The sequence below is a fragment of the Primulina huaijiensis genome, chromosome 2, assembly GCF_012295235.1.
Source record: "Primulina huaijiensis isolate GDHJ02 chromosome 2, ASM1229523v2, whole genome shotgun sequence".
In the NCBI taxonomy this organism is placed as follows: Eukaryota; Viridiplantae; Streptophyta; class Magnoliopsida; order Lamiales; family Gesneriaceae; genus Primulina; species Primulina huaijiensis.
The window spans coordinates 27,792,518-27,817,347 of record NC_133307.1 but is presented as its reverse complement, the minus strand read 5'-3'; the positions used below and the strand labels follow the sequence as shown (position 1 = coordinate 27,817,347).

General features: G+C 34.1%; 6 protein-coding genes across 6 annotated transcripts; 5 read left to right on the top strand and 1 right to left on the bottom strand.

Moving 5' to 3' along the window:
- The first annotated feature begins 293 nt into the window (after nt 1–293).
- Nucleotides 294–1,824, top strand: LOC140961098 (uncharacterized). Its single transcript, XM_073419406.1, has 3 exons — nt 294–665; nt 824–877; nt 1,464–1,824. Exons 1-3 carry the CDS (start codon nt 372–374, stop codon nt 1,698–1,700), a joined length of 585 nt encoding a protein of 194 aa, XP_073275507.1. The 5' UTR covers nt 294–371; the 3' UTR covers nt 1,701–1,824.
- Nucleotides 1,825–1,973: 149 nt separating this feature from the next.
- On the top strand, nt 1,974–7,029 carry LOC140971252 (uncharacterized). The gene is made up of 9 exons (XM_073433402.1): nt 1,974–2,908; nt 3,010–3,417; nt 3,519–3,687; nt 3,767–4,008; nt 4,097–5,004; nt 5,098–5,441; nt 5,534–5,797; nt 5,933–6,138; nt 6,235–7,029. The coding sequence occupies exons 1-9, from the start codon at nt 2,645–2,647 to the stop codon at nt 6,946–6,948; spliced, it is 3,519 nt and encodes a 1,172-aa protein (XP_073289503.1). The 5' UTR covers nt 1,974–2,644; the 3' UTR covers nt 6,949–7,029.
- A 768-nt stretch (nt 7,030–7,797) lies between these two features.
- LOC140971251 (small ribosomal subunit protein uS11x) lies at nt 7,798–9,833 on the top strand. The gene is made up of 6 exons (XM_073433401.1): nt 7,798–7,944; nt 8,687–8,806; nt 8,915–8,960; nt 9,110–9,195; nt 9,283–9,412; nt 9,516–9,833. Exons 1-6 carry the CDS (start codon nt 7,942–7,944, stop codon nt 9,581–9,583), a joined length of 453 nt encoding a protein of 150 aa, XP_073289502.1. The 5' UTR covers nt 7,798–7,941; the 3' UTR covers nt 9,584–9,833.
- A 6,241-nt stretch (nt 9,834–16,074) lies between these two features.
- Nucleotides 16,075–19,543, top strand: LOC140971250 (uncharacterized). The gene is made up of 3 exons (XM_073433399.1): nt 16,075–16,986; nt 17,240–17,411; nt 18,867–19,543. The coding sequence occupies exons 1-3, from the start codon at nt 16,186–16,188 to the stop codon at nt 19,316–19,318; spliced, it is 1,425 nt and encodes a 474-aa protein (XP_073289500.1). The 5' UTR covers nt 16,075–16,185; the 3' UTR covers nt 19,319–19,543.
- Nucleotides 19,544–20,667: 1,124 nt separating this feature from the next.
- On the top strand, nt 20,668–23,181 carry LOC140971249 (uncharacterized). Its single transcript, XM_073433398.1, has 3 exons — nt 20,668–21,598; nt 22,134–22,302; nt 22,468–23,181. The coding sequence occupies exons 1-3, from the start codon at nt 20,819–20,821 to the stop codon at nt 22,965–22,967; spliced, it is 1,449 nt and encodes a 482-aa protein (XP_073289499.1). The 5' UTR covers nt 20,668–20,818; the 3' UTR covers nt 22,968–23,181.
- Nucleotides 23,182–23,355: 174 nt separating this feature from the next.
- On the bottom strand, nt 23,356–23,739 carry LOC140958115 (protein SMALL AUXIN UP-REGULATED RNA 12). Its single transcript, XM_073415512.1, has one exon. The coding sequence runs from the start codon at nt 23,737–23,739 to the stop codon at nt 23,356–23,358; it is 384 nt and encodes a 127-aa protein (XP_073271613.1).
- Nucleotides 23,740–24,830: the final 1,091 nt, after the last annotated feature.

Genomic DNA, 24,830 nt, shown 5'->3' with positions numbered 1-24,830 from the left:
AATCAAGGTGTATACTAAGATGTACATCTAGCATAACTTTTTAAACAAATCACAACATATATTCAAACAAATATTTTCTTCAGTTATCTCTATATTTTCACAATTCTCTAATAAATTATTTCGAAACTTGGAATTAAATATTTCTATTTTTTTATTATTTTTTACTTTAAAAATATCCATTTCCATATTTTATTTTAATTTAACAAACTATACATTTGAACTTACTAAGGTCTTCGAATATCTAACAGTTGATTTTTTCAAATAAAAAACATTTTCCCATGCACACATGTCCAAATAGTTTGTAAGCATATTTTATCCACATTCGTATCCTCTTGGCACCACATAACACAATCTGAAGAATTCTTGGTTCCATGGCAGTTAGACCAGTAGCTAACATAATTCATGCCTCCTCCCACCTGAAATCTTGTTTTTGCCCGATCGTTACTTATCCCAAGTCTCCTAAATTCAGCTCCAACAACAACATTGTTCAGTTCTTGAATCACCCTTTTCGATTTTCGGGTAAAATAAATCTTATCCCAATCTTAAAGGCATCACCAGGTGACATAATTCCCGTTAAAGATGATGATGAAGGTGGGATTTCTTTGGGAACCCTGAAACTACCAGCAAACACTGACCTTGCTAGATTCGAAACCCTACTCCTCCAGGTTCGACTCTTGTTTTTGCCTTTCGGTTTCATTCGACGAACCATGAATTTTCAAGATAATCTTGATGGGTTCGTGTAAGGTGAGCCTGTCTTAATTTTTTATATATAAATTCATCGTGGGATAGTATTTGATTGAGAATTTGTGACATGAATTAACAGTGGGGGAACAGTCTCTGCCAAGGTGCTAATTTGCCACTTCCGGTGCCACTCAAGGTTAGATTAATAAATTTTAGATATCACATTTTCAATTAGTTTTTGATGCAAACTGCATTAGCTGATGAGTGAAAAGTCGAAAGAACACGAAATTTAATTCTTTTTTTAAAAAAATATATAAATCCAATGTTTTAAATTACATGCTTAAAGTATTCTTAATGCAAACGTGTGCGTTTGTAATTTAAAGAGATAATAATCAAAATGGTCATTTAAGTTTGCCAATTTTTTGTCTTGATCTTGTAAGTATATAGATTTGAGTTTTGACCATGTAAGATAGGTCGTGTTTTGATTTTTGGTCTATTTATGTATTCCGACAAAAAAAAAAAAAAAGACAAAAATTCAAAGCATAACCTTATTTACGTGACCAAAAACTAGATTTAAGAACTTTCAGGACCAAAACAGAAAATAGGTAAACTTAGTGGATTATTTTGACTATTTTCCTAAATTTATAAGCCTATGGTTTTAAAAAAATTATAATGAAATTCCGTATCCTTTTTTCCCCGGCTTCCTAATTTAGTCCTATGACCATGCAAACCTGTTGTAAGTTTGTAATTTGAAAGCGTATGATTTTAAAAATTATAAACAGGTGGACAAAATTCCTGGTGGAGCAAGACTTGGATTCATTAGTGTTAAAGATGGGCAACCAGAAGTGGCTGTGTACATAGATTGCTTGGTATTTGGTGCTACTGAAGATAGTGTATTTCCCTTGTTCAGAGCCATAAGAAATGGACCCTTGAAAGATGAACCACCTCCAGGAGAACCAAGAATCATGATAAGTCTGTTAAAAGCCTTAAAAAAATGTGTTGAAATTGCAACAGACTAAACTGAACCGCTTCGACGGGGTCTGCAGTAACGTGTAATGCATTTTTCCACGATCACTTATTTGATCTGCAATAAAATTAATGAAATACATGATGTTTTGCTGGACCGAGATTTTGGAACTTTAATGATCCTTGCTTTGATAAATATGCTAAAACAGCTTATACATAAGAGGTTGACTCATGGTTAGTTAGGGGCCTCACCAATTTTAGTTCTTGTACTTCGATAGCACAGTAGTTTGTATTATCTATAATTCATGATAAAACGACAAGAAATTACTAAGTCAAGGCGAGTTGGAGGCAAGTAGTAAAATTTGAATATCAAGGTTTGAAGAATCTAAAAAGTTCGGTCCAAGTAAATGACACCCCTTGGTGCCTTAAGACTATTGAATTTTTTTTTGCAAAGAAATCTTGCAGCGTCATCAATTGACTTATTCTTTATTCTTACTTTTGCTCATTGTGCCACAACCTATGGTTGGCATTTCGTGCTCTGTACAACATTAACCAATCTACGATCCGTGGCCAAACATAATTTGGACCAGAACCAGTCATACGTATTCATTGTTTGTTACGGATGATTAAATAAATATAGATTTCTAATAAATGTTTGCTATACCTTAAAATGAAACTCTTTTCAAACGCTAATACACCATAAATATGTATTTAGAGATAGTAAGAATGTATTTCATGGTTTACATATTCATATTTTTAATCTTTGATGGAGCAAATTAACCTTGCATACAAAGATTATCAATTATATTGCATATTAATTTTCTGTCTAAAAGCCTACTTCAACATGAAGTCTACAATAATTATTAGTTACATTAAATCAAAGTCAACAAAAATGGCTATAGCTTGCGGACTTAAAATATTGAATTAAGCTGCAACTAGTTGGTAATATAAAAATAATATTAAATGGAGGGTAGTGCCCAAAGCATGCATTCGTAAAATGGAGAAATCGAACTTAGAGGATTTCCATCATACTGGGAATATTGATCAAGGATACGATGCAATTGTTATTGGGTCCGGATATGGCGGTTCTGTTGCTGCATGTCGACTTTCGATGGCGGGTTTTAAGGTTTGTTTGATGGAGAAAGGTCGTAGGTGGGAAGCTCGGGATTTTCCAACAGATATTTTCAAGATTAGATCTGTTGTCAGGGTGGAAAACAGCAACTTGGGACTCAACTTTGGTCCAAAAGATGCTCTTTTTCAGGTTGCTGTAATTTTCTATGCTCCAACATGAAATGTAGTTTTCATGTTTTCTTATTAGATACCGATGTTAACCCGAGATTGATCGACTAAAAAATATTGCAGGTGTATCAACAAGATGATTCTCTTGCAGTAATGGGATGTGGTTTAGGTGGCGGTTCTTTAGTGAACGCTGGAGTTATGATGCCTACGCCAGTACGTGCACGAAGGGATGCGAAATGGCCAAAGGATTGGGAAAAGGATTGGGAGAGATGTGAGGCATTAGCTTCGGATATGTTAAGGATTCAGAAGCTTCCTTTCAAGTTTCAGAATGCTAAGATCATGGAAGATGTGGTTGACGAAGATTATAATACGAATACCGACTCTCTGCTTAAGTTGAGCGTGAATTTTAATGATGAAGACGGGGAGAATCGAGAGACTGGAAGTTGTCTCGCATGTGGGAATTGTCTCGCTGGCTGTCCTTACAACGCGAAAAATTCAACCGATAAAAATTACTTGCTCTCTGCTATCCAGGTATGTTTTCTGCATCAAGAAAACAAGATAATCTAACCATTTGTTTTGTACTATTCATTTAAGGTTATAAGTGAACTTTAAAGTAAATTTTCTGGTTACAGGCAGGATGTACTATAAAAACAGAATGTGAGGTTCAATATGTTGTAAGAAACGAATACGAAGACAGTCCACGCGAAGAAGAAGGAAGATTCAAAACCGAAACCAGGCGTAGATGGCTTGTGTTTTTCAATGAAATAGATTATGTTGAGTCTGATATCGTTATTCTTTCAGGTACGTCTGCATAGGCGATGACTTAGTGGCAACCTTGTTTTAAGGTTGTAAATTAATAAGTTTAGATTTTTTTTCGCAGGTGGAGTATTTGGCACAGCCAAAATACTTTCTCAATCTCAAATGAGAGGATTATCAGTTTCACAGAAGCTTGGCATTGGATTGAGTTGCAATGGCAATAATGTTGCTTACTTGGTCGGAACCTCGGCCCCGGTGAATGCGTCAGGTCTAAATAAACAGCAGTTTTCCGGGACCCCTTTCCATGAAAGACCTGGACCTTCCATTTCTTCATCATACACTTCTTCATTGGGGATCACTATTCAGGTTATTGATAATAAATTTTATATGAAGTTAGGACAGAGTAAAGATTTTGAACCGGCCTGATTTTTAAGACTTTCATCTCTTGCTTCAGAGTGCAGTAGTCCCAGCGGCCTATCCTCGCCTCCTAATTAAATGTTTTATGTATAAATGGCAATCCGGGGGCTGGCTCTTACACGAAATAATAGAAAGCATCAAGCATCTTATGGGTTCGAAACGCAGCCAAGAAATGGTTTTGAATGGCATGGGATATGATGACAGTAATGGGAGGCTCACGTTTGAAAAAAGCACATGCAAAATTCGCTTTCAGCCCCCTCACGATCCTTTGCTCCCACGAAAGATCGAAGCTTTCCAAAAACTCGCTAAGAGACTAGGAGGAACTCTTTTCATTTCACGATATAGGAACACTTCAGTACACCACTTAGGCGGGTGTATTGCTTCTTCTAATGTTTCGTCTGGTGTGTGCAATCCTGCTGGTCAAGTTTTTGATAACACGTCTCAAACCGGGGTGCACCCTGGACTCTACATTTGTGATGCATCAATGATTCCCTGCTCTGTTGGAATCAACCCTTGTCTAACTATTGCTACGGCTGCTGAGCACGTATCCAGACGCCTTGTACAGAATGCTAATGGGTACATCGGAAGTAGAAAATTCAATACAAAACAAGGTTCGATCTCAATTAGTAAGATGACGGGATGTGGACCAGAAGTTATGGTTCAAGAAACCATGAGAGGCCAAGTTGGTGGCATGCCATGTACTGCTTACCTCAAAATGAAATTCGAAAATTTTTCGAGAAATCTTGATGACACGGGTATGGTTGCCGGAGAATCTCACCCCCTTCTACGAGGGAGAGTTGGTGGGCATGTCGTATGTAAGGCTATAGAAATCGATTCAATGTATATTATTCATGGTGAATTTGACTTGTGCAAAACAGATATCAGAACTCCTTATACACAATATATGCATTATCATCTCCTCCTCGCAGCATCTTCTGGTTCAAGGTCTGATTATGTTATTATTTATTGCCTCGTATACTTAATTCTGGAATAAGTTTCTTGAATGTGATGAGTAATGACAATCATTTGATTTTGCAGATATCTTCTTGAAGGGAAAAAGATAATGAATCCTTATCTTCTGGCTCTATATGCGTGGAGCGAATCCACGACATTGAACGTTACATTGAGAAAAATCACAAACAATGATCAAGAAGGAGAATCGATGAATCTACAAGGGAAGCTTCATATTTCAACGATTGAGCTTATGAAAAGCTTATGGAGCCTTGAAGGTGGAAGCAAGAGAATTTTCATCTATCTTCTTTTGCAATCTCTGTTGAGAACATACATCCTCCAAGAACCTCGAGGAAGACACCTCGATTTCGCATCCAAGGACTTGGAAGCCGGCCCTTATCCAGACAGTACGATTCATGAGATTAGAACAAGTAAGGAGTTTGGACCTTAACAGAATTCAATGCTTGTTTGCTACATTTTGACAGGAAAATTCCCAGCTTGACATGATAATGTAAATTTGCAGACGACGACTTTATAATCTCTTGCCAGCAATGGGAAAGCAGCCAAAGCACCGGAGAGCTTGTGCACAAGAAAAAACCATATCCTGTCTTGCTTATCAATGGGTACTCAACCGAAAGCTATAGCTTACCAACCGAGCCTAACGATCTCGTTAGAACTATGGTAAAAGAGGGGCATGATGTGTGGCTACTGAGGACAAGAGTGCATCCTTCATATTCTTTAGATCGTTTTTCAATTGATGATATTGGAAGATTTGATATAACAGCTGGTAAATACTATATCGACTTGAGAATCCTCCCGGCTTTTGGGATAATTTTAACAAATACCATACATCTCCATATGATTAATGACCGCTTCAATATTTGCTGTTTATACAAGTTCCATATGCTTCATGTTTCTGCAGCTATCGACAAGATCGTTCAGTTCTACGGGGAACCCACTAAAGTACACATAGTCGCGCATTGTGTTGGAGGCGTAGCCATTCACATCGCACTTATGGGAGGCCACGTCTCTGCAAAGAAAATAGCTTCTCTGTCTTGTACTAACTCTTCCATGTTTTTCAAGCTCACCACATCTTCCTTGGTCAAAATGTGGCTTCCCTTGACTCCAGTAAGCCATTTCTACATTTTTAAGATTATTACTCATTACAAGGTGCGCTTCGAAGTAAAATCATAATTACCAATCAAAATTTTGACTTGGTTTCAGATCTCAATGGCGATACTAGGTAAGAACAAAACACTACCTCTGCTTGGAAAAACCACAAGTTTCAGACACAGTATCCTCAAATCAATAGCACGCTTAATCCCACGCTGCGAGAGGTGCGCCTGCGACGAATGTGAGGTCTTCTCTGGCATATTCGGAAATGCCTTCTGGCATGAAAACGTAAGCCACGCGATGCATAGCTGGCTAAACAAAATCAACGTCACAAGTCTTCCAATGGCCGGATTCACACACCTCAGAAAGATTTGCAACGCAGGGTTCATACTCGATAGCAACGGCAATAACACATACATGGTTCACCCCGAAAGAATGGCATTACCGACACTGTACATATCCGGTGGACGTACGCTTCTTGTTACTCCAGAAACTTCATTTCTTGCTAATAAGTACATGAAGCTGCACCAGCCAAATTATAGGCATGAAAGAGCTGTAGTAGATGGTTTTGGCCACTCTGATCTTTTGATTGGAGAGAAGTCACATGAAAAAGTTTTTCCTCACATTACAACACACATTAGATTGGCTGAAAAGGGTAGAATTAGTTCAGTGGATTCGAGGGATAACAGGTACAAAAAAGAAGTCTTGGGATGGAGTGAAGATACGCATGAGGATGGAGGAAGTGTTGGTATTTGGGTTTTTTGCTTAATCTTTGTTGTAATAGTTGCCATGCTTAAATCCTTTTCGTTTTCCTACATTTCATGAGTTTTCTTTCATCTATTACGAGGAAATTGTCTAAAAATGTTCTTCTAAGCATTGGATATTATGCACAATAGTAAATGGTATTCACCAAATTTGAGGCTCTTGTTCGACTCAAAATTACAATCATGTAAAACTAGGTGTTATATCGCCTAATATGCTTTAGTTTATGCTATATTCCTTTTACAGTTCAATTATTTCGACAAATTATAATATGTATGCTTTTGAATTATTTTTCCAACTTTGATATTATAATTCGTTTGATACGCTGTCGTCTAAGTTGATAGCAAACTGTCATTATTTGAAAAATTAAAAATTTATAATGATGGCAATAATAGGAGACATTTGTGGTTCAAATTTAAAGGCATAAAGTTTTGATAGAGGTGGGGGAAATTGATACACAAAGTTTTTAAATTGATATTTTTGTAATTCCTCACATGAAAAGGAAATTAGAAATGGACTTGTTTATTCAAACTCAATCATTGGGTGAAACAAAAGTAAAATAAAGATATTATGTTATTTTAATTTTTTTTAAGTACAAGTATGATTTCCATACTACAAATATATAATGTAACTGTCTGTACTATTGACGGAATTGAACATGTATTTTGAACAAAAAAATACAAAAAAAACAAATAAATCTATATAAATAAATTAGAAAAACTATCCGCAATGAGCAGGACTCGAACCTGAAATCAACAAAATTTAGGATCTCAACCTTCAACATTGGCGATGTTATTTTAATTAGTAACACATACACAATTTTAAGTTTAATTTAATTAAATTACTAATAATATGCTCAAAAATTGAGTTTCGGCCTTCCCCGTACTTAAAACAAAAGAACAGGGGTATTTGTGGAATATAAAAGTTATCGTCTCCCCCAAACCCTAGCTATAAATCATAGCATCTCCGGGCTCAAGCGGATACCAGCTGCTCTTTGTTCATCGGAAGTCAGGAAGCAGCGACGCCCTCCCTCTTCGCTCTCAGACGCGCCAAGAAATGGTAATCTTCTTCAAAAGTTTCTTCTAATTCATACGAACATTCGTTATACTGCGTATTTGGATCAGTAATAGCTCAGTTTTAATCATTCTGGCATTCATTTCAATGATTTTTTTATTTCTTTGTGATCTCGGTTAATCGCTATCCTCGTATTTGTTTGCCCGGTGGAAATGTTGTTTGGTAGTATGTTTTAGATTCTGAGTTCTAAATTCGGTGGAATATTTTGTTATTTACATTCTCTGTTTGTACGAATGCTTGGTTATTTTTAATTGTAGCTCGTGGATATTACAATGTGGAGAATCAATGTGATTCTTGAATAATACTCTCTGCTTGTTTGTGAAAAATTTTCATTTTTTTAATTTTTCCACAAAATTGGCCGGATCCTGTGTTATGTTCCCCAAAACGAAATCTGGGTTATTTCGTAGTTTTCCTATCACGCTATGGTCTTTGGTTAGATTTTTTGATTTAGCTGTAATAAGCTTCTTCATTGTAAATCTCAGGTTGTGCTTTTCTGGTTCTATTGTTTTGATCTTGCCCGTATTAGTTCGTTTCTGCACGAGAAAATAGTAACATAAGATTTTCGGCTTCTCAATTTGCATCTACTCAAAGACTCAACTTTTACAATTTTATAAGAGTTGGCATAGCAGTGAAACTCTTTGATGGCATTTGTGTTTTTTTTTCCAGTCTTGCGTTTAATTTCAGTTTTTTTTCTCCTTTTCGTAATCTGCTCTGTTTGGAGTGACAGTCGAAAAGAAGGACCAGAGAGCCCAAGGAAGAGAATGTCACTCTTGGACCTGCCACTAGGGATGGAGAAATAGTATTTGGTGTGGCTCACATCTTTGCCTCATTCAATGACACCTTCATTGTGAGTATTGGATTTGATTCATGAAATTATGTTTTTTTAAACATTGTTTTTGACGACACTAGAAAAGCATTAGTGTAATCTCTGATCGCTTTGGCTTTCTGCATGCAGCATGTGACTGACCTGTCTGGGAGGGAGACCTTGGTTCGTATTACAGGTATGGAATTAGCATTTTGTCTTTGAGAGATGCGATTTTAGCCCATGTTTACTTCTCGACAAATGCATAATATCGGTTATCATGTCTGTCGTTTGGAAATATTTTTGCGAGCAGCAGTCTAATTTGTATCAACGCATCTTTGGTTGTAGGTGGAATGAAAGTAAAGGCTGATAGGGATGAATCCTCTCCATATGCTGCTATGCTTGCAGCCCAAGATGTTTCTCAGCGATGCAAGGTTTTATAGTCCATCACATGCCTTAAATATCATGGTATATTATTTGTTTTTTTTATTTTTTCGTTGACGAGCACATTTATCATGCAGGAGCTTGGGATTAATGCTCTTCACATTAAGCTTCGTGCTACCGGGGGAAACAAGACCAAGACTCCTGGTCCTGGTGCCCAGTCTGCCCTGCGAGCCCTTGCTCGTTCTGGCATGAAAATTGGGCGTATAGGTATATATATCGCCTCAGATTCTTCACTTTTCGAAACCCCTGTCTCTGATTTAATATGAATTTATCACAATATTTACGACCTCTTGTTATTGTTCGAGTCCAGAGGACGTGACTCCAATTCCGACCGATAGCACTCGCAGAAAGGGTGGAAGAAGGGGAAGGAGGCTGTAATTCGTCATCTGCTGGTTAACAATTCTTGCTCCTATAATCTTGATAGTTTTCTGAGATCGCAAAGATTTATCCGTGTCTAGAGTTTGAACAAAGATTTTAGATTAAACATGAATTTTGTTGATGTTTTGATCATTTTGGGACATTTGCATGTTATATGTCGGTAAGTTTGCTGGATTTGAATCGCTTAGCTTTGAACTTTGTGCTTTACTTGACAAAAGTAGCCTATGCAAGTAAAGTTTTCGTTGATTAATACGTGTGAAGAAAACATTTTAAAGATAGTCATCACTTATTAATAGCTGTATTTAAGAATACATGTTTGTTTGTTACTATTTTTTTAAAAAATGAAAAAATATTTTTTAAAACCATTACCAAGCTTGGACTTAATTATCGCAGGTCAAATTGCCATCATTGTCCTAATAAAATTTATGCGGGATTTAAACCTTAAGTTCGAGCGTTTTGGGCTGTGGACCGTTATTTTCGTGAAGAATTCTATTGTAATATTTTTTGTAATGTTAGAAAAGAAGTTTAAAATTATTAATTGAGAAATGTCTTTTGCGTGGAATATCAATCTCAATTTCTAACAAAACTTGGAAATATTTGCAATCAACGTAAGTTATATTTCGATTTCTTAACTTTTTTCTTCGAATAATCGATTTTATTTCAATGTGAAAAAATATTAAATTTCATTTTTCTTTTTGTTATTTTTGTTTGTCCAGTCTTAATTTATTAGCATCAGAATGTTTGTTAAATATCATCAGAATGTTTGTTAAATCGGGATCTACCCCACTTGAAGTTAGGTTTTTATCATTTTTGTTCAACTGGTATCACAGCGTCCACTGATGCACCCGCAATCAGTGACGGAGCCTCCGACCACCGCCCCCTCAAGTTTCCTCCGATAGTGGGTAAGTGGGGGGACGGGAAGTGGGGTGCAAGCCCACGTAGGCACCCCTCAATATTTTTAAAATTTTTTATGCAAATTTTTTAATAAAGATAAAGTAAATTGATGGTTTTAAAATATCCCATCTTCAAATTAAGAAAAATCTTGTCAGATAAATAAATTGAATAAAAGAATAAAATATTTTCGAAAGGTTTTATTTAATTAGTAAGTTAGACGGGTAGATCATATACATATTTATAATAATAAGTAATATTTTTGATATAAAAAGTAATATTTTTAATGGAAGAACCAAATATAAGATCCATTTTACAAATTAACTAGTAGGACCGTAGCACAAAAGTTTTTATGCTATTCAATTTATTTAAATTTGATAATACTTGTTTATGAAATCAAATCTATTTATATTATTTTAATATAGGCAAAAACTAGTATGAGACGGTCTCACGGGTCGTATTTTATTTGACAGATTTTTTATTTGGATCATCCATGAAAAAGTATTAATTTTTATGCTAAGAGTATTACTTTTAATTGTCAATAACGGTAGAGTTGACCCGTCTCACAGATAAAGATTCGTGAGACCGTCACTTTAATATAATGAGCAACTTACTTTACACAACTATTTTTTCTAAAAAAAAATTTAGATTAGTTTAACTATATCAACAACCATATTTCATTAATCGTTATTTAATACATTCAAATTTAATCTATTATATGATTTGTGTGAATAAATATTAAGAAATAAGTAAAATATCAATTATGTTATCTGTAATTGTTTATATTTGTGTAGGTCTCAGAATTAATAAAGGCCTGAACATTCTATATGTATATATAGGACAATAATTAAGTCAAGTTAATTCAAATACTATTTTCAGTTTTAAATTATTGAACTTTTGAGTCAGGTTCAGATATATCTAACTATAAAAAACTTACGAATAAAACCNTACTTTTAATTGTCAATAACGGTAGGGTTGACCCGTCTCACAGATAAAGATTCGTGAGACCGTCACTTTAATATAATGAGCAACTTACTTTACACAACTATTTTTTCTAAAAAAAAATTTAGATTAGTTTAACTATATCAACAACCATATTTCATTAATCGTTATTTAATACATTCAAATTTAATCTATTATATGATTTGTGTGAATAAATATTAAGAAATAAGTAAAATATCAATTATGTTATCTGTAATTGTTTATATTTGTGTAGGTCTCAGAATTAATAAAGGCCTGAACATTCTATATGTATATATAGGACAATAATTAAGTCAAGTTAATTCAAATACTATTTTCAGTTTTAAATTATTGAACTTTTGAGTCAGGTTCAGATATATCTAACTATAAAAAACTTACGAATAAAACCATATCGTTTTTAAGAAAAACCCGTTGGTTATTATTTATTAAATGATATTCTGAAGGTAGTATCGATCTCTCTAAATTCATCATGGATGAAATATTGAAAAATTTGACTATAGTTTTTTTTTCTTTCTAATTCCTAAGTAATTATTTTGAACCATTTTTTTAAATTTTCATTCTACTAAACTAAAATTATTTTTATAATTTTTTTATAGATATATGTCGCGGATATGATAAATAATATGATGCGGAATTGAAACTGCATCCCTATGTCAAGGAAAAGTGTAGCTCCTCTCTGCCCGCAATATTTAAGAGGAAACACATGCTTTGAATAATTCAGGACAAAATTATTAGTGTTTGGTGTGATAAGCCTTTAAACTTCAAAAAATAAAAAATAAAAAATAATAATAATAATAATAATAGCGCAATTGTAGTACGATTCATTTATTGATAAATTTATTTAGTATTTTTTTATTACTAATTTTTTCTTTTCAAATTACTATTTTATAAATTTCTTAATCATGACGATTTAGTAGACCTTCACATTTTATAAGTTTTTTTTTTTTTAGTGTAAATGATGAAACATTAATATTACTGCGGTTTCAACTTTTATAATATGAAATATATTATAGATATATAAGTAAATCTATTTGTGTTTTACTATTTCATTAAATTCGAGGTCCTTTTGAAAGTACCTTACTACCATAAATATCCGTATTCTTCCTCGAAGTTTGAATACGCGAGACGCATTTATTAGTACAAAGTTCGTTCTAACAACTCACAACTTCCTCATCAATCGAATTAACCAATTAACTAACCAACTAAGCAAACTACTTAAATGAATTAAGTGGATAAATTTCGAGATTTTTGAAAACCTCATTTGACTATTTTACTTGTTCTCAAATATCGAGCACACATATCGTTGAAGACATTTGTGGATTCTTCCTTCATCCAACGTTTGTGTAACGTTGTATAAAATATTAGAGTTATAAATCATTATGTTNAGATTCGTCCCCTCCTGTATGTGTTTCGAGGATCGTCTTGGACGTCTGTTTCCCATGATACAACGGAACAACCAGCAGTGACTTAGCACGAGACACTACTACGGCGAACTGAAAACGTACCTTTACTTTATCACCGAGATTTAACGGAGGCCAAATGAAAAGCTAACAATATGAAATGCAAGAGAATGCTTGAAAGAGAAAAGATTTTCATGTACATAAAATGAGGAAATGAACACACTATTTATAAGCTCCAAAATGCACACCAAGAGTCATGCAAGATTAATTGACTCAATTAATCTTCCTATTAACTCAAGAATATGAAGAGCCAAAACTCTTCAACTAACTCAAGAATGTGGAAAGTCAAAAAACACTCCACAACAATGAACCATATCCAACTCAAGAATATGGAGAGCCAAAAGACACTCCCACATTCATGAGAAATAATTTTTATTCAAATTTCCAACATATGTATTGTTTTATTAGTATATTTTGTAACATCACATCTCAAGTATTGTCAAAAGAAGCTATTTAATTTGAATTTGGGTTATACTATTTTCAAAAATAATTATTCCAAAATATCAATTCTTTTATTTGGATTCAAATGCATTGTATGTTTCAAATAAATAGTCTCAAAAGTGTGAAAATTTTTATTTTAGATTTATATTATATTGTTCCACCAGCTCCAAGGTTAAATTCGGACAAAATCTCTTGACCTAGTAAGAAGAAACGGTGCAATAAATGTCATTTAAGATTTTCTGTGAGTGCACCAGGACTTGCAACACCTCTGCTTTGTTTCAAGATTTCCACGTACTCCACGTGGTTATAAATAAATATTTTAAAAAAATATAAATTATGATATCCAGGCGATAAGGCTCGACCCACTCTCGAAAGCCCAAATAGATAAAACTCACAAAGGTATTCAGAAAATCTCGGAAGGTCATCTTCATGGCACAGCCTGTTAAGAGGATTTACAGAATTATTTCACTGTTTCACTTTATACCACAGTAATTACAAAATTACCAATTCAAAAATTTGGCAATATCTTCAAGGATTTATCTGTTCAAATTTGACAAATGATAAGTTTAAATTATCCGAGGGTGAGTAAAATGCATCGAGTTTGACATGCTGAAATAAATTAATTTCTAATAAAGATAAGTTTAGAGCACGAAAATATAATTTACGAAACTGATGAAACCATTAATTATATGAACGAAAATGGGTATTACCCATCTGATTTTATTATAAAATTTATCAGTGAAATCGACTAAATTATTTTATTGCACTCTGCCCTAGTTGAGGAAAACACAGGTCTGTTTCTGTATAATCATTTAATGAATTCTCCTTTATTTCATTACATCAATTAATATTAATATTTTTATAGATGTATTTGAAATTATAAGATCTGATATGATATTGAAATCCGAATCACACGATTTGAATAATTTGTTTTTTTATTTTTTTATCGTCCAAGTTCGTTTAAAAATTTTAATACCTCAAAATTTATATTAAAAAAAATCTGATATACATTGATACAAGTTTTTATTTACAAATATATATACATAAACTTCATTCTTAATAATAGTACTTTCAAATGACATTTATTAATTTTATATCCAAAGTATTTTTGATATTTTAAAATTTTGTACCAAACAATTAATCAATCGATATCAAACAGGAGAGAACATGTTCATGCATGCAGCATTTAGGTTGAATAATGGTAAGGAAGATAGATATAAATTCTTCACACAATCTAATAATAATTATTAATGTTCTTGTTGAGGAATTTAATTAACAAATAAATATTTTTCTGGTTCAGTTTTTTTTTTTTTTTTTTTTTTTTTTTTTTTTTTTTTTTNAGTATTTTAAAATTTTATATTTATAAGAGATTAAAATTACCTTATATTTTTTTTATTTTACAAAATACTAATACAGAGTACCTATACACTTTGTATTTTATTATATAAATCGTTAAATCAATTTTAATTTATTATAAAATAAAATTTGAATCATATTTAAATTTTGAACTAAAAAATAAATAATAATATTTATATTTAAATAAATAAAATGATAAGGGTAATTTAGGGTTAATAATGTCATATTGATAGGTCATTTAATATGCAATTTTAGTTGAATGGTTTTTAAATTATTCAATAATTTCGAAACAATGCAAAAAGGAATGTGTAGGATAATTTTAGGGGCAGTTACATTTTTAGGTCTGAAATAAATGCGGGAGACCTAAAACTTTTAATGGCTTTTTTCCTAAAAAACACTGATGTTCATTTTTAGTAGTATATTCTCAAAAATCGAGGTAATCAGGCATACTGGATAAGTCATGTATGATAGATTCAAAATTAAGATGATAAAAAAAATTTTGAATCTATAATTTTTTTTGTTAGAAATTCATCACATCCTACCATCCAAATTGTCGTTTGAGCCTTCCACATCAATTAATTGTACACTCAATGGGCATCATTGAAAATATATTAAATCGGAAGGTATTCATCCTATATTCCCTGGACTGTACAATGTCTACCTCGAAAATATATACCCTCTTTTCTTAATTATTAAATCGTATTATTAACCTTTCATATTTTATTTTAAGAGGGAAACGTCTCATGCGATGTAACATCGAAAAACCGTCCCCCTAATATCTTCAAATTAGATAGGTCCCTTAAAAATGATTTATTTAAATTTATGACATTTCCTTCACTTTTATTATAAAAATTAACATTCATTTAACCAAAAACACGTGATATTATAAATTTAATTAACCCAAATTCAAGGATCCATCTCATTAAAGATATCATTTACGACTTTCGTTTCATGTTATTGTTGGAATATAATCATTGTTCTCGTTAGAATAACGAGCAACACTTGTCATTTGGGTTAATGTAAGAATTAAAATAGTTATACTTTAATAAGTTTTTTTTTTTTTCAGTTTTAGAAAGAAAAAATATTATAATTAAATCTTAAATCTAAGATATCGTTCTAAAATTAATAACTTTGATATAGGATGACTTACAAATCATCGACACTTTTTATATATTTTGAAAAAGCATTAAGTGCCTTGTGGTCGAATAAGATTATCAATATTAAAAAAAAACTGCCCTAAAATCTAATTACTCAACAATAATTTTTAGAGGATTAATGAAATAGCATGAACAAACGTGCCATGCCCTTTGGTCCCTCGAACGATGAGTCCGCAGCAACTATATATGCACACACATCATCTTATAGACCAAAAGTATCCATCCTATTATCTAACAACTACCAGTATTGAATTGTCCTCCTCCACACCGCTACCGCCTCAGGCTATCACCGCCGAGATACTTCTAGTTCGCGAGGATGCACAGTTCTAACCAGAACCACCCAGAACTCTTCCGGCCCAAATCTCGACCTCTGGGCAACACAGAAAACAGCTGGTGCCGCGCCGCTGCCGGCGGCACTGGCATCGCTGTTCTAGCTCTTCAACTGGCTAAAAAAATGACCGAATCTTCACATGATCTGCAAATCACACTGGAAAAACTCCTGAATTCCCACCCTCTCCTCCACTCGAAACTCTACTACAATCCCACCACCAAACACTTCTCCTTTCTCAAATGTAGCAACCCTCAAATCCCACTCAAATTTCACGACCTCCCCTCGACTTCGAAGCTCCTCCTCGCGCTTTCCGCGCAAAACCCCAACATTTCTCCACTTCACTTGATCTTGGAACACGAACTGAACAGCAAGAGCTGGTCTGACCCCAGTTCCTTCCCATGCAGTGGCATGGATCTGCTTTTTGGTAGCGTTTACGCCTTGTCGGACTTGAAATCTTTGATCGTGCTCAAGTTTCACGCCGCTATATGTGACCGGACCAGTGCGGTGTCGTTTCTCAGGGAGTTGATGGTGTTGGCGAAGGAGGTTGAGTGCGGTGCCGGCGGGGGGACCCAGAAGATTGATGGCGAGGGGGATATGGGAATCGAAAGCCTGGTTCCGAGTGGTTTGGCCAAGAAGACTATGTGGGCTCATGGGATTGATATGTTGGGTTATTCTGTTAATTCCTTGAGGCTCACGAATCTCAAGTTCAAAAACACAAAATTGGCCAGGTTTTCTGAGGTTATAAGACTCAAAATTAACCCACATTTTACTGCTGAGATTCTTACTGTGAGTGTTCTTTTAAGCTTTTCGTTACTATTACTGTTTGAGTCTAAAAATATTGTCTTTCTTATGCCTCGGATATTATATATCTAAAAATACTGCCGTTAATTCATCGTTAAAAAGGAATGGAAAATATATATATACACATACAGACACATTGACCAATTTCTCCTGAACTTGGGTATGTCGATGAACTTTTCGACACATATATAATAATCAAAAGCGACTATTACGATTTTCACTTGAACTCGTATGCCAGGGCTGCAAATCTAGAGGGATTAAGCTGTGCGGAGCTCTAGCAGCCGCAGGACTGATGGCCGGCCATTCGACCAAACTCGACTCCGATCATAAGCTGAAGAAGAAATATGGAGTGGTGACTCTAACAGATTGCCGCACCATTCTCGAGCCTGCTCTTTCCACCCAGCATTTCGGTAAGACTGGGACCTCGAAACAATTAACATTTCGTTTTATTCCTATAATAGAGCGATATTTAATGTGATTATTAGTGATATTTAATATTATAGCTACTTCAAGCCTATAAATAGTATTATTTTTTCATCGAATATATTGTTTTCTCATTAAATGTTTCTTAAAGTTCATTTAATACGAACAAGAATCGGTTGCCAGGATATATATTTACTCACCCAAATTTCGCACAAACATTATTACATTAATATTTCATATTTATGTATGATGTTTACGTAATAATTTTTTAAGAATGATTTGATTTGCTTACTATATATATTAAGCATTAAAAACTAAATTAATTGAACTTAAATAAAAAAAATTGCACATATATTTTATAAAAATTTCTAGTTATTTCATGACTGCATAATATGAATGAAAATAATTAGGTAAACTGTTATACTAATTTTATTTTGTTAAAATTTATTCTATATCTACTATTTTTATAATAACATTATATAATTTTGTTAAGATTTTTTCCCTCGAAATACTATTATTTGTATGCATATAAATTGATTTTATGATAAGTTATTTAACGAATAACGGTAAAAACTTGTATGAGACGANGAGCGGAAAAAGCCGGTCAACTTATAACCGAGCGGAAAAAGCCGGTCAACTTATAATTTGACCGAATCAAGCGTAATTAAGGGGTTTAATTAAGCGTGCTTAAGCACAATTAATTGTATGTGTTTATTTTTAAATTTTTTATTTTAAAGTTATGTATTTTTATTTTAAAATAATAAATTAAGTTTATAATTTAGATATTTATTTTTAAATTTTAATTATGATTAAACGTGTCTGACAATAATTTGATAAATATTTAAAATTTTTTAATGTGGTCTAGTTGCAAAAACAAATAAAGATTGTGATTTAGAGATTTTTATGTTTTTATAAATATGAGAATTAATGCATCAGACTTAAATTTATCATATTTATGTATTATTTTATCTATTTATTGGTTTGAGATAATTACAATTACACTAAACATAAAAAAAACGTTTTTTCACGCTTAAGCCCGTGCTAATCTCGCTTAAACTTGAAAAGCTTGGAGCTCGACATCCGCGCTTCGGGGCGCTTCACGCTTTTTGAACCTTGTAAAGAACATGATGAACAATATCTTAAAATATGCGTTTGATTGTAGAAGTCAATAACTAAAAGCACAATTTTTTTCTTAAAAATCATATTGTTTGTTGTGAAAAAATACTTATTAAGTGTTTTTTAGAAATCAGAATTTCTGATTTTTTTGCTTCATCTCCGATTTCTATTTGAAACTAAAAAAAAAAAAAAGCATTTTTTTATTATCCCAACCCGATTCTATTTTATTAATAAAATCCAAATTAACTCGATTGAAAATTTCCATTTTCATTAAGAAAAAGTTTAAATTAAAATATTGCTTGACAAGTCTCAAATATTACTCTCAGGATTCTACCACTCTGCAATCCTCAACACACACACAATGAAAGGAACCGAAAACTTCTGGGATTTGGCTCAAAGATGCTACATGGATTTCGAACAGTACAAGAAATGCAACCGGCACTTCTCAGACATGGCAGATTTGAACTTCCTCATGTGCAAAGCCATCGAAAACCCGAGCTTGACGGCTTCTTCTTCGCTTAGGACTTCGCTCATATCTGTGTTCGAGGATCCAGTGATGGATAGTTCAGGCCAAATGCAGCAAGAGCTCGGCGTGGAGGATTATATTGGCTGCGCTTCCGTTCACGGGGTCGGCCCTTCTATCGCTTTTTTTGATATCATTCGGGACGGAGAGTTGGATTGTGCATGCGTGTATCCTGCTCCGTTGCACTCCAGGGAACAGATGAGCGAGTTTGTTGATCGTATGAAGAAAATCATGATAGGTGAAGGAGATTTATGAATGCCTTTTTTTTTATACGACTTTCTTGTTGAATTTTTTTATTTTGGATCCATATTATGTTCTTCTTTATTTTTCGTTTATTTTGTATTGTATTTTGGTAATCTCTGGTCAGGTTACACCGTTGTTTACCAAACTTTGTGGTAAAAAATGTTGGAATTCAAACAAAGTCAAATTTGGTATCGGGGAAAACTTTTAAATTGATTTTCTAAAGTAGAACCTTTTTACTTTTAATCTTAATCTTGTAAGTCGGCAAACTAAAGTCTTAGTCCAATAAATTAAGTTTCTTTTGCAATTTTTTCCCATTTTCTTTTTGTCAAGTGCTAATATTAAAATATGACAAAAGTTATTATTGATCACTTAGATGTTGATATGTCAAATATCATGTCAATATACTGAAAAGAAAATGACTAAAATGAAACAAACAACTTATTTGATTAACATTATGATGATTATAGGACTATATAGTTAGTGATTTGTTAGGAGTCTGATTAACATGTCTATATATAAATATAAGTTACGAAAATTTTTGTTGATAATAAGAAAATATGGTGTTTCATTTTCCTATGTATCAATTCTTCTTTCTTCAATCTTTGTAAAGCCCAATTTATATGGCTCACTAATATAGTGCTTTAAAAGTAAGCTAATTTCGTGAGAAGTTAAGGTCCAAGATTTCAGCCCATTTAGGTGTACAAAAATATTTAGTGTCAAATGTCTTCCATATTTTTAAATTTCTGAAATTGATTAATATTTAATTACTTTTCCCATATAATTCATATGTTTAACTTATGGAATTTTTTATTTCTATTTTTTAATCTTGTGCCATAAAAGATTCATTTTAGTGTTGCACTTGAATCCTTCATGGTGGTGAAGTTATTAATGATAGTATTTATAAAATAAGCAAAAACTTGTGTGATACGGTCTCACGGGTCGTATTTGTGAGACAGATCTCTTATTTGGGTCATCCATGAAAAAGTATCACTTTTTATGATAAGAGTATTGCTTTTTATTGTAAATATGGATAGGGTTGACCCGTTTCACAGATTAAGATCCCTGAGACGGTCTCACATGAGACCCACTCTATAAAATAATAATTATTATATATATGAATAATGAACATAATCATTAATAGATTGAATTGATTTATAAAATTTTGTTACAGTTTTTAATTATTATTTAGATTAAAATAATGTAATAATATTAAATATGTGATTTATAAAAATAATATATTAATTTTTAAAATAAATTAAATATTATAAATATAAATAAATTATTAATTATTTAAATAGATATGATAATGTAAAGTAACTAAGTTGTCGTTATTATTTTGAATGGTTCCGTTTGGTGTGAACAAAGATTGAAAGAGAGCTAAAAATCATGAAAGCATACGGGCGAACACCAACAAATCAATCGCTGTTTGGTACTGTACTTTCTCACTTCTCAGATAACAATCTTATCTCTGACAAATCCTAATTAAACACACACACACACACACACGCACAAATGACGTCTCTCTCCCCACACCCAGCTGACGCGGTGGAGCCCAAAACCCGCTCGGTCGGTGCCACCGAGCTCAGCTGGTGCAAGGCGGTACCCGGCGGGACTGGCACTACGGTTCTCGCCCTCCTCCTCTCCAAACCCCCACACATCCCATTTCTCCAAAATGCCCTCCGCAAACTCCAGATTTCCCACCCCATCCTCAACTCCAAGCTCCGCTTTGATCCGGCTTCATCCTCCTACTCCTACGTCACTCCCTCCGCTGCCCACATCGAAATCCAGCCGTTCGATGTCCAATCAACGTCCCAGATTCTTGAATCCTGCGAAACTACTACTACACTTTCTCCACTCCATTTGATTCTTGAACATGAGTTGAACAAGAACTCGTGGAAAGACACCGACCCTTCATTGGATACCGATCTTTTCTTCGCCAGCGTGTACGCTCTGCATGATGACAAGTGGATCCTGACGCTGAGGCTGCACACGTCAGCATGCGACAGGGCATCGGCTGTAACATTGCTGAGGGAGTTGATGGAGGAGGCGAAGGGGGTCGGAGGGGTAGAAAGGGGAATGCACAAAGAGATGGGGGTCAGTTCGGGGATTGAGGAGTACATTCCTGCTGGGCAGGCGAATAAGCCATTTTGGGCACATGGGATGGATGTGTTGGGTTACTCTTTGAATTCTTTTAGGTTTTCTAATCTCGATTTTAAGGATACCGTGTCACCTAGAGTGTCATGTGTTGTTAGGTTGCAGTTAAATGCAGAAGAAACTGGTCGGTTGGTATCTGTAAGTACATTCGTTTTTTAATTTTTTTTAAAGTATAGTTCGATGAAATTATGATTCTATTGCTTTAGTGTGGATAATGTGGTTCTTATGAAGTGATCTTGGCTGAATGTATGTTATTTCTTGTGAATATTGATCGTTGCCGGTTATATAAGTCGAAAACGAAGGCTTTTATGGTATAGGTTGTCATTCGAGATTATTTTTTGAGTTATTTGTGGGCTTCCCTTGAATCAATTGACTCAAAAAAATTTATGTTGCATAGCACAATACTTAGAAGATCTGGTTGGTTAAAAGGGCGGAAGTATACAAAATTCAGTCTTCATCGTATGTGTAATAACTGAGGCCTAAAATGGATGACTTTTAAATACTCTGCTTTAGAGGAGTTGGATCAATTTGAAGTCGAATGTAATTCATTTATGTTTTAAGCGGCTTGTTTTTCTTATACTCCCTTCAACTTAGGCGTATATTCTGGGTTGTTCTAGCTATGGTTGTTACTTTTTCCTTGCATAATGTTTTTGATGTGGCATTGCTTTTGCAGGATTGCGAACGGAGGGAAACAAAATTATTTGGACTGTTAGCAGCTGCTGGAATGATCGCTTCTCATTCCATTAAAGGAATTCCTCGTGATCAGTGGGAGAAGTATGCAGTTGTGACTCTCGTGGATTGTCGCTCTATTCTTGATCCAGTGCTTAGTAGCAACCATATAGGTAATTTCATTAATCCTGCTGGTGATTATAATACCTGATGTATAATCGAAACTTTTTAGCTTCTTGGCGATTATTGTGTTTGTGAACATTTTATATCTGCATTACAATTGAGGGTAAATTACAATCGACTTGACTGTCTGGCATCATAACATTAAGATGTTGCAGGTTTTTATCACTCCGCTGTTCTGCACACACATAATGTTAAGGGAGGGGAAAACGTGTGGGAGCTGGCGAAACGAATCTGTATGTCCTTGGTAAATGCCAAGAACAACAAGAAGCACTTTACGGACATGGCCGACATCAACTTTTTGATGTGCAAGGCGATAGAAAACCCCGGTGTGACGCCATCAGGATCACTCAGAACTTCATTAATATCCATTTTTGAAGACCATGTGATTGATAATTCGAGCAAAATGAGCCAGGAAATGGGATTAGAGGACTTCATCGGATGTGCCTCGGTTCATGGTGTGGGGCCATCTATAGCAATATTTGATACAATTAGAGATGAGAAATTGGATTGCGCATGTGTGTATCCATACCCATTGCACTCGAGGGAGCAAATGCAGGAGTTGGTGGATGAAATGAGAAGGATTATTTTGGATGCTGGCGTCGGCTTTGGGAACTCACCAGATGAAAACGAAGTCGATCTCCAATATTCCTGCTGATGAAGATCATTGGCGACATTCTCTACAAATATTAGTAGATGGAGGCTCCCTAAAGCCAATGTCTGTATTACTCGAATCCAAAACGTTTCTTCGCAAAAATTTTCTAAGATATCTGTAAATTTATTATTTTGTATTAGAAATGTGATGCTTTAATTTCGGAGTACATTCTCATGGCATCCTATTTCTAACAATTAAATGTATGCCTTAAAAGAAACTGCACAGGGGAAATCCAAGAGTTGGGAGCAAGAGGCATGATAGTATCAGAATGATAGAACTACTGCAGGCTTTTCAAGATGTAGGTGTCAAGTTTGAGTCGTAGTGGATACGTACACGCGAACTCCTAAAGATGGCAATCTATCCGCTACTCTACCTAAATTCATATGTTTCTCTAGATAAAGTCCTCAACCTTATCTCCGAAATCAAATTTCCCGTTGCAACGCTCCACTGCGCTTAACACTTCTTGAAATGCAGCAACACTGCATGGTACCACTAGGCCATTTCTTTGATCAAAACCAAATTCGTTATATGCCTTCTCTAGCAACATTTTAAACAAAGGATGAGCGAGATAGCTCGTGGGCACCACGAATCTTTGCCGATCAGGGCCCACATACACAGCGAAGGTGCCGACTGGGGGACTCATGGTGGTGGGGGGAGATCCTTCTTCATTACACTTCAACAGGCACTCAAAATGTGATGGCTCAGGATCGGTGTTGTTTACCGATTTGATCTTCTTGGCTAATTTCTTCATTGAGCCAAGTTTTTTCCCCAACATTTTAGGCAAAAAATGGTTAGAGCCTTAGAGGGGAAGATTGCGGAGAAGGAGAAAATGGTTTCTTTCTGATTTGCAATGAGGTAGACGGGGTGGTTGTTGGTGGTTTTGTAGTGTGTTGGAGGTGGGGCAGCGTGGGTTGGGGAAAATGTTGTTAATTTGGGGTCAAACAATTGACTTTTAAAATATATTTAGGAACTTATATGACTTTTAGTAGTTCATGTGTCTCAAGAGATATATATNAAAAAAAGCTTGATTAGAAACCGAAAACATGAATCTGTCGTTCGAATAGCGATGAATTTACACATTCCGCTCGCTGATTTAGCTGATGACTAGGTGATATTCGTCTACTTTGTTTGTACTAACCAGCAGACATATGTATACGAAGAGGAATCGGTTTTTCTTTTTTAAATTTGAAGTAGAAAATTTATGGTTGGTTATTTATCTATCCTTATCCTGGAAAAAAATGTTGTAATTTGAAATATGGTTATTTATGTTGTCAAATTTTCATTCGTATATCATTAATCATTATTTTGTTTTGTTTTGGTTTTTTGATACTTTAATATTTGATATTGATGAAATACTGACGTGACATCGACATGACAATGACTCGTATAGTACCACATATATATCATCTAGAAGTTTACATTTTTTGAAAATTTTTATATCTTGTATCATAAACCTTCGTCGCTTGTTTTTTGTGTGATGAAAATGTAAGGAGAACTGCTACCCATTTATTCCAAACATAAGAACAAATAAAAAATGAGACAAGGGTAGACCAAGACTTGTCGAAAAATACGATCATAAGTAGAATGAGGAATGTCTTATTGTTAGAACCACCTTCAAATTACTATTTACCATCCATTTTTACCAATTATTTTGTACTGTAAAACAAAATTAGTTACAATCAAATTTCCTAAGCTACCTCTTCGGATGAACAAGTACTAAACTTGTCAGTCTAAAAATTTTAAAATGTCGGGTAATGGTTTGCCATAGATTGTTATCCTCTAGCAGATAAAATTCACCATGCCACCTTAAAATTTTTGAATCGTATGAGCCCTCGTATTTTGCGAAAGATCGATCCACTTTATAAT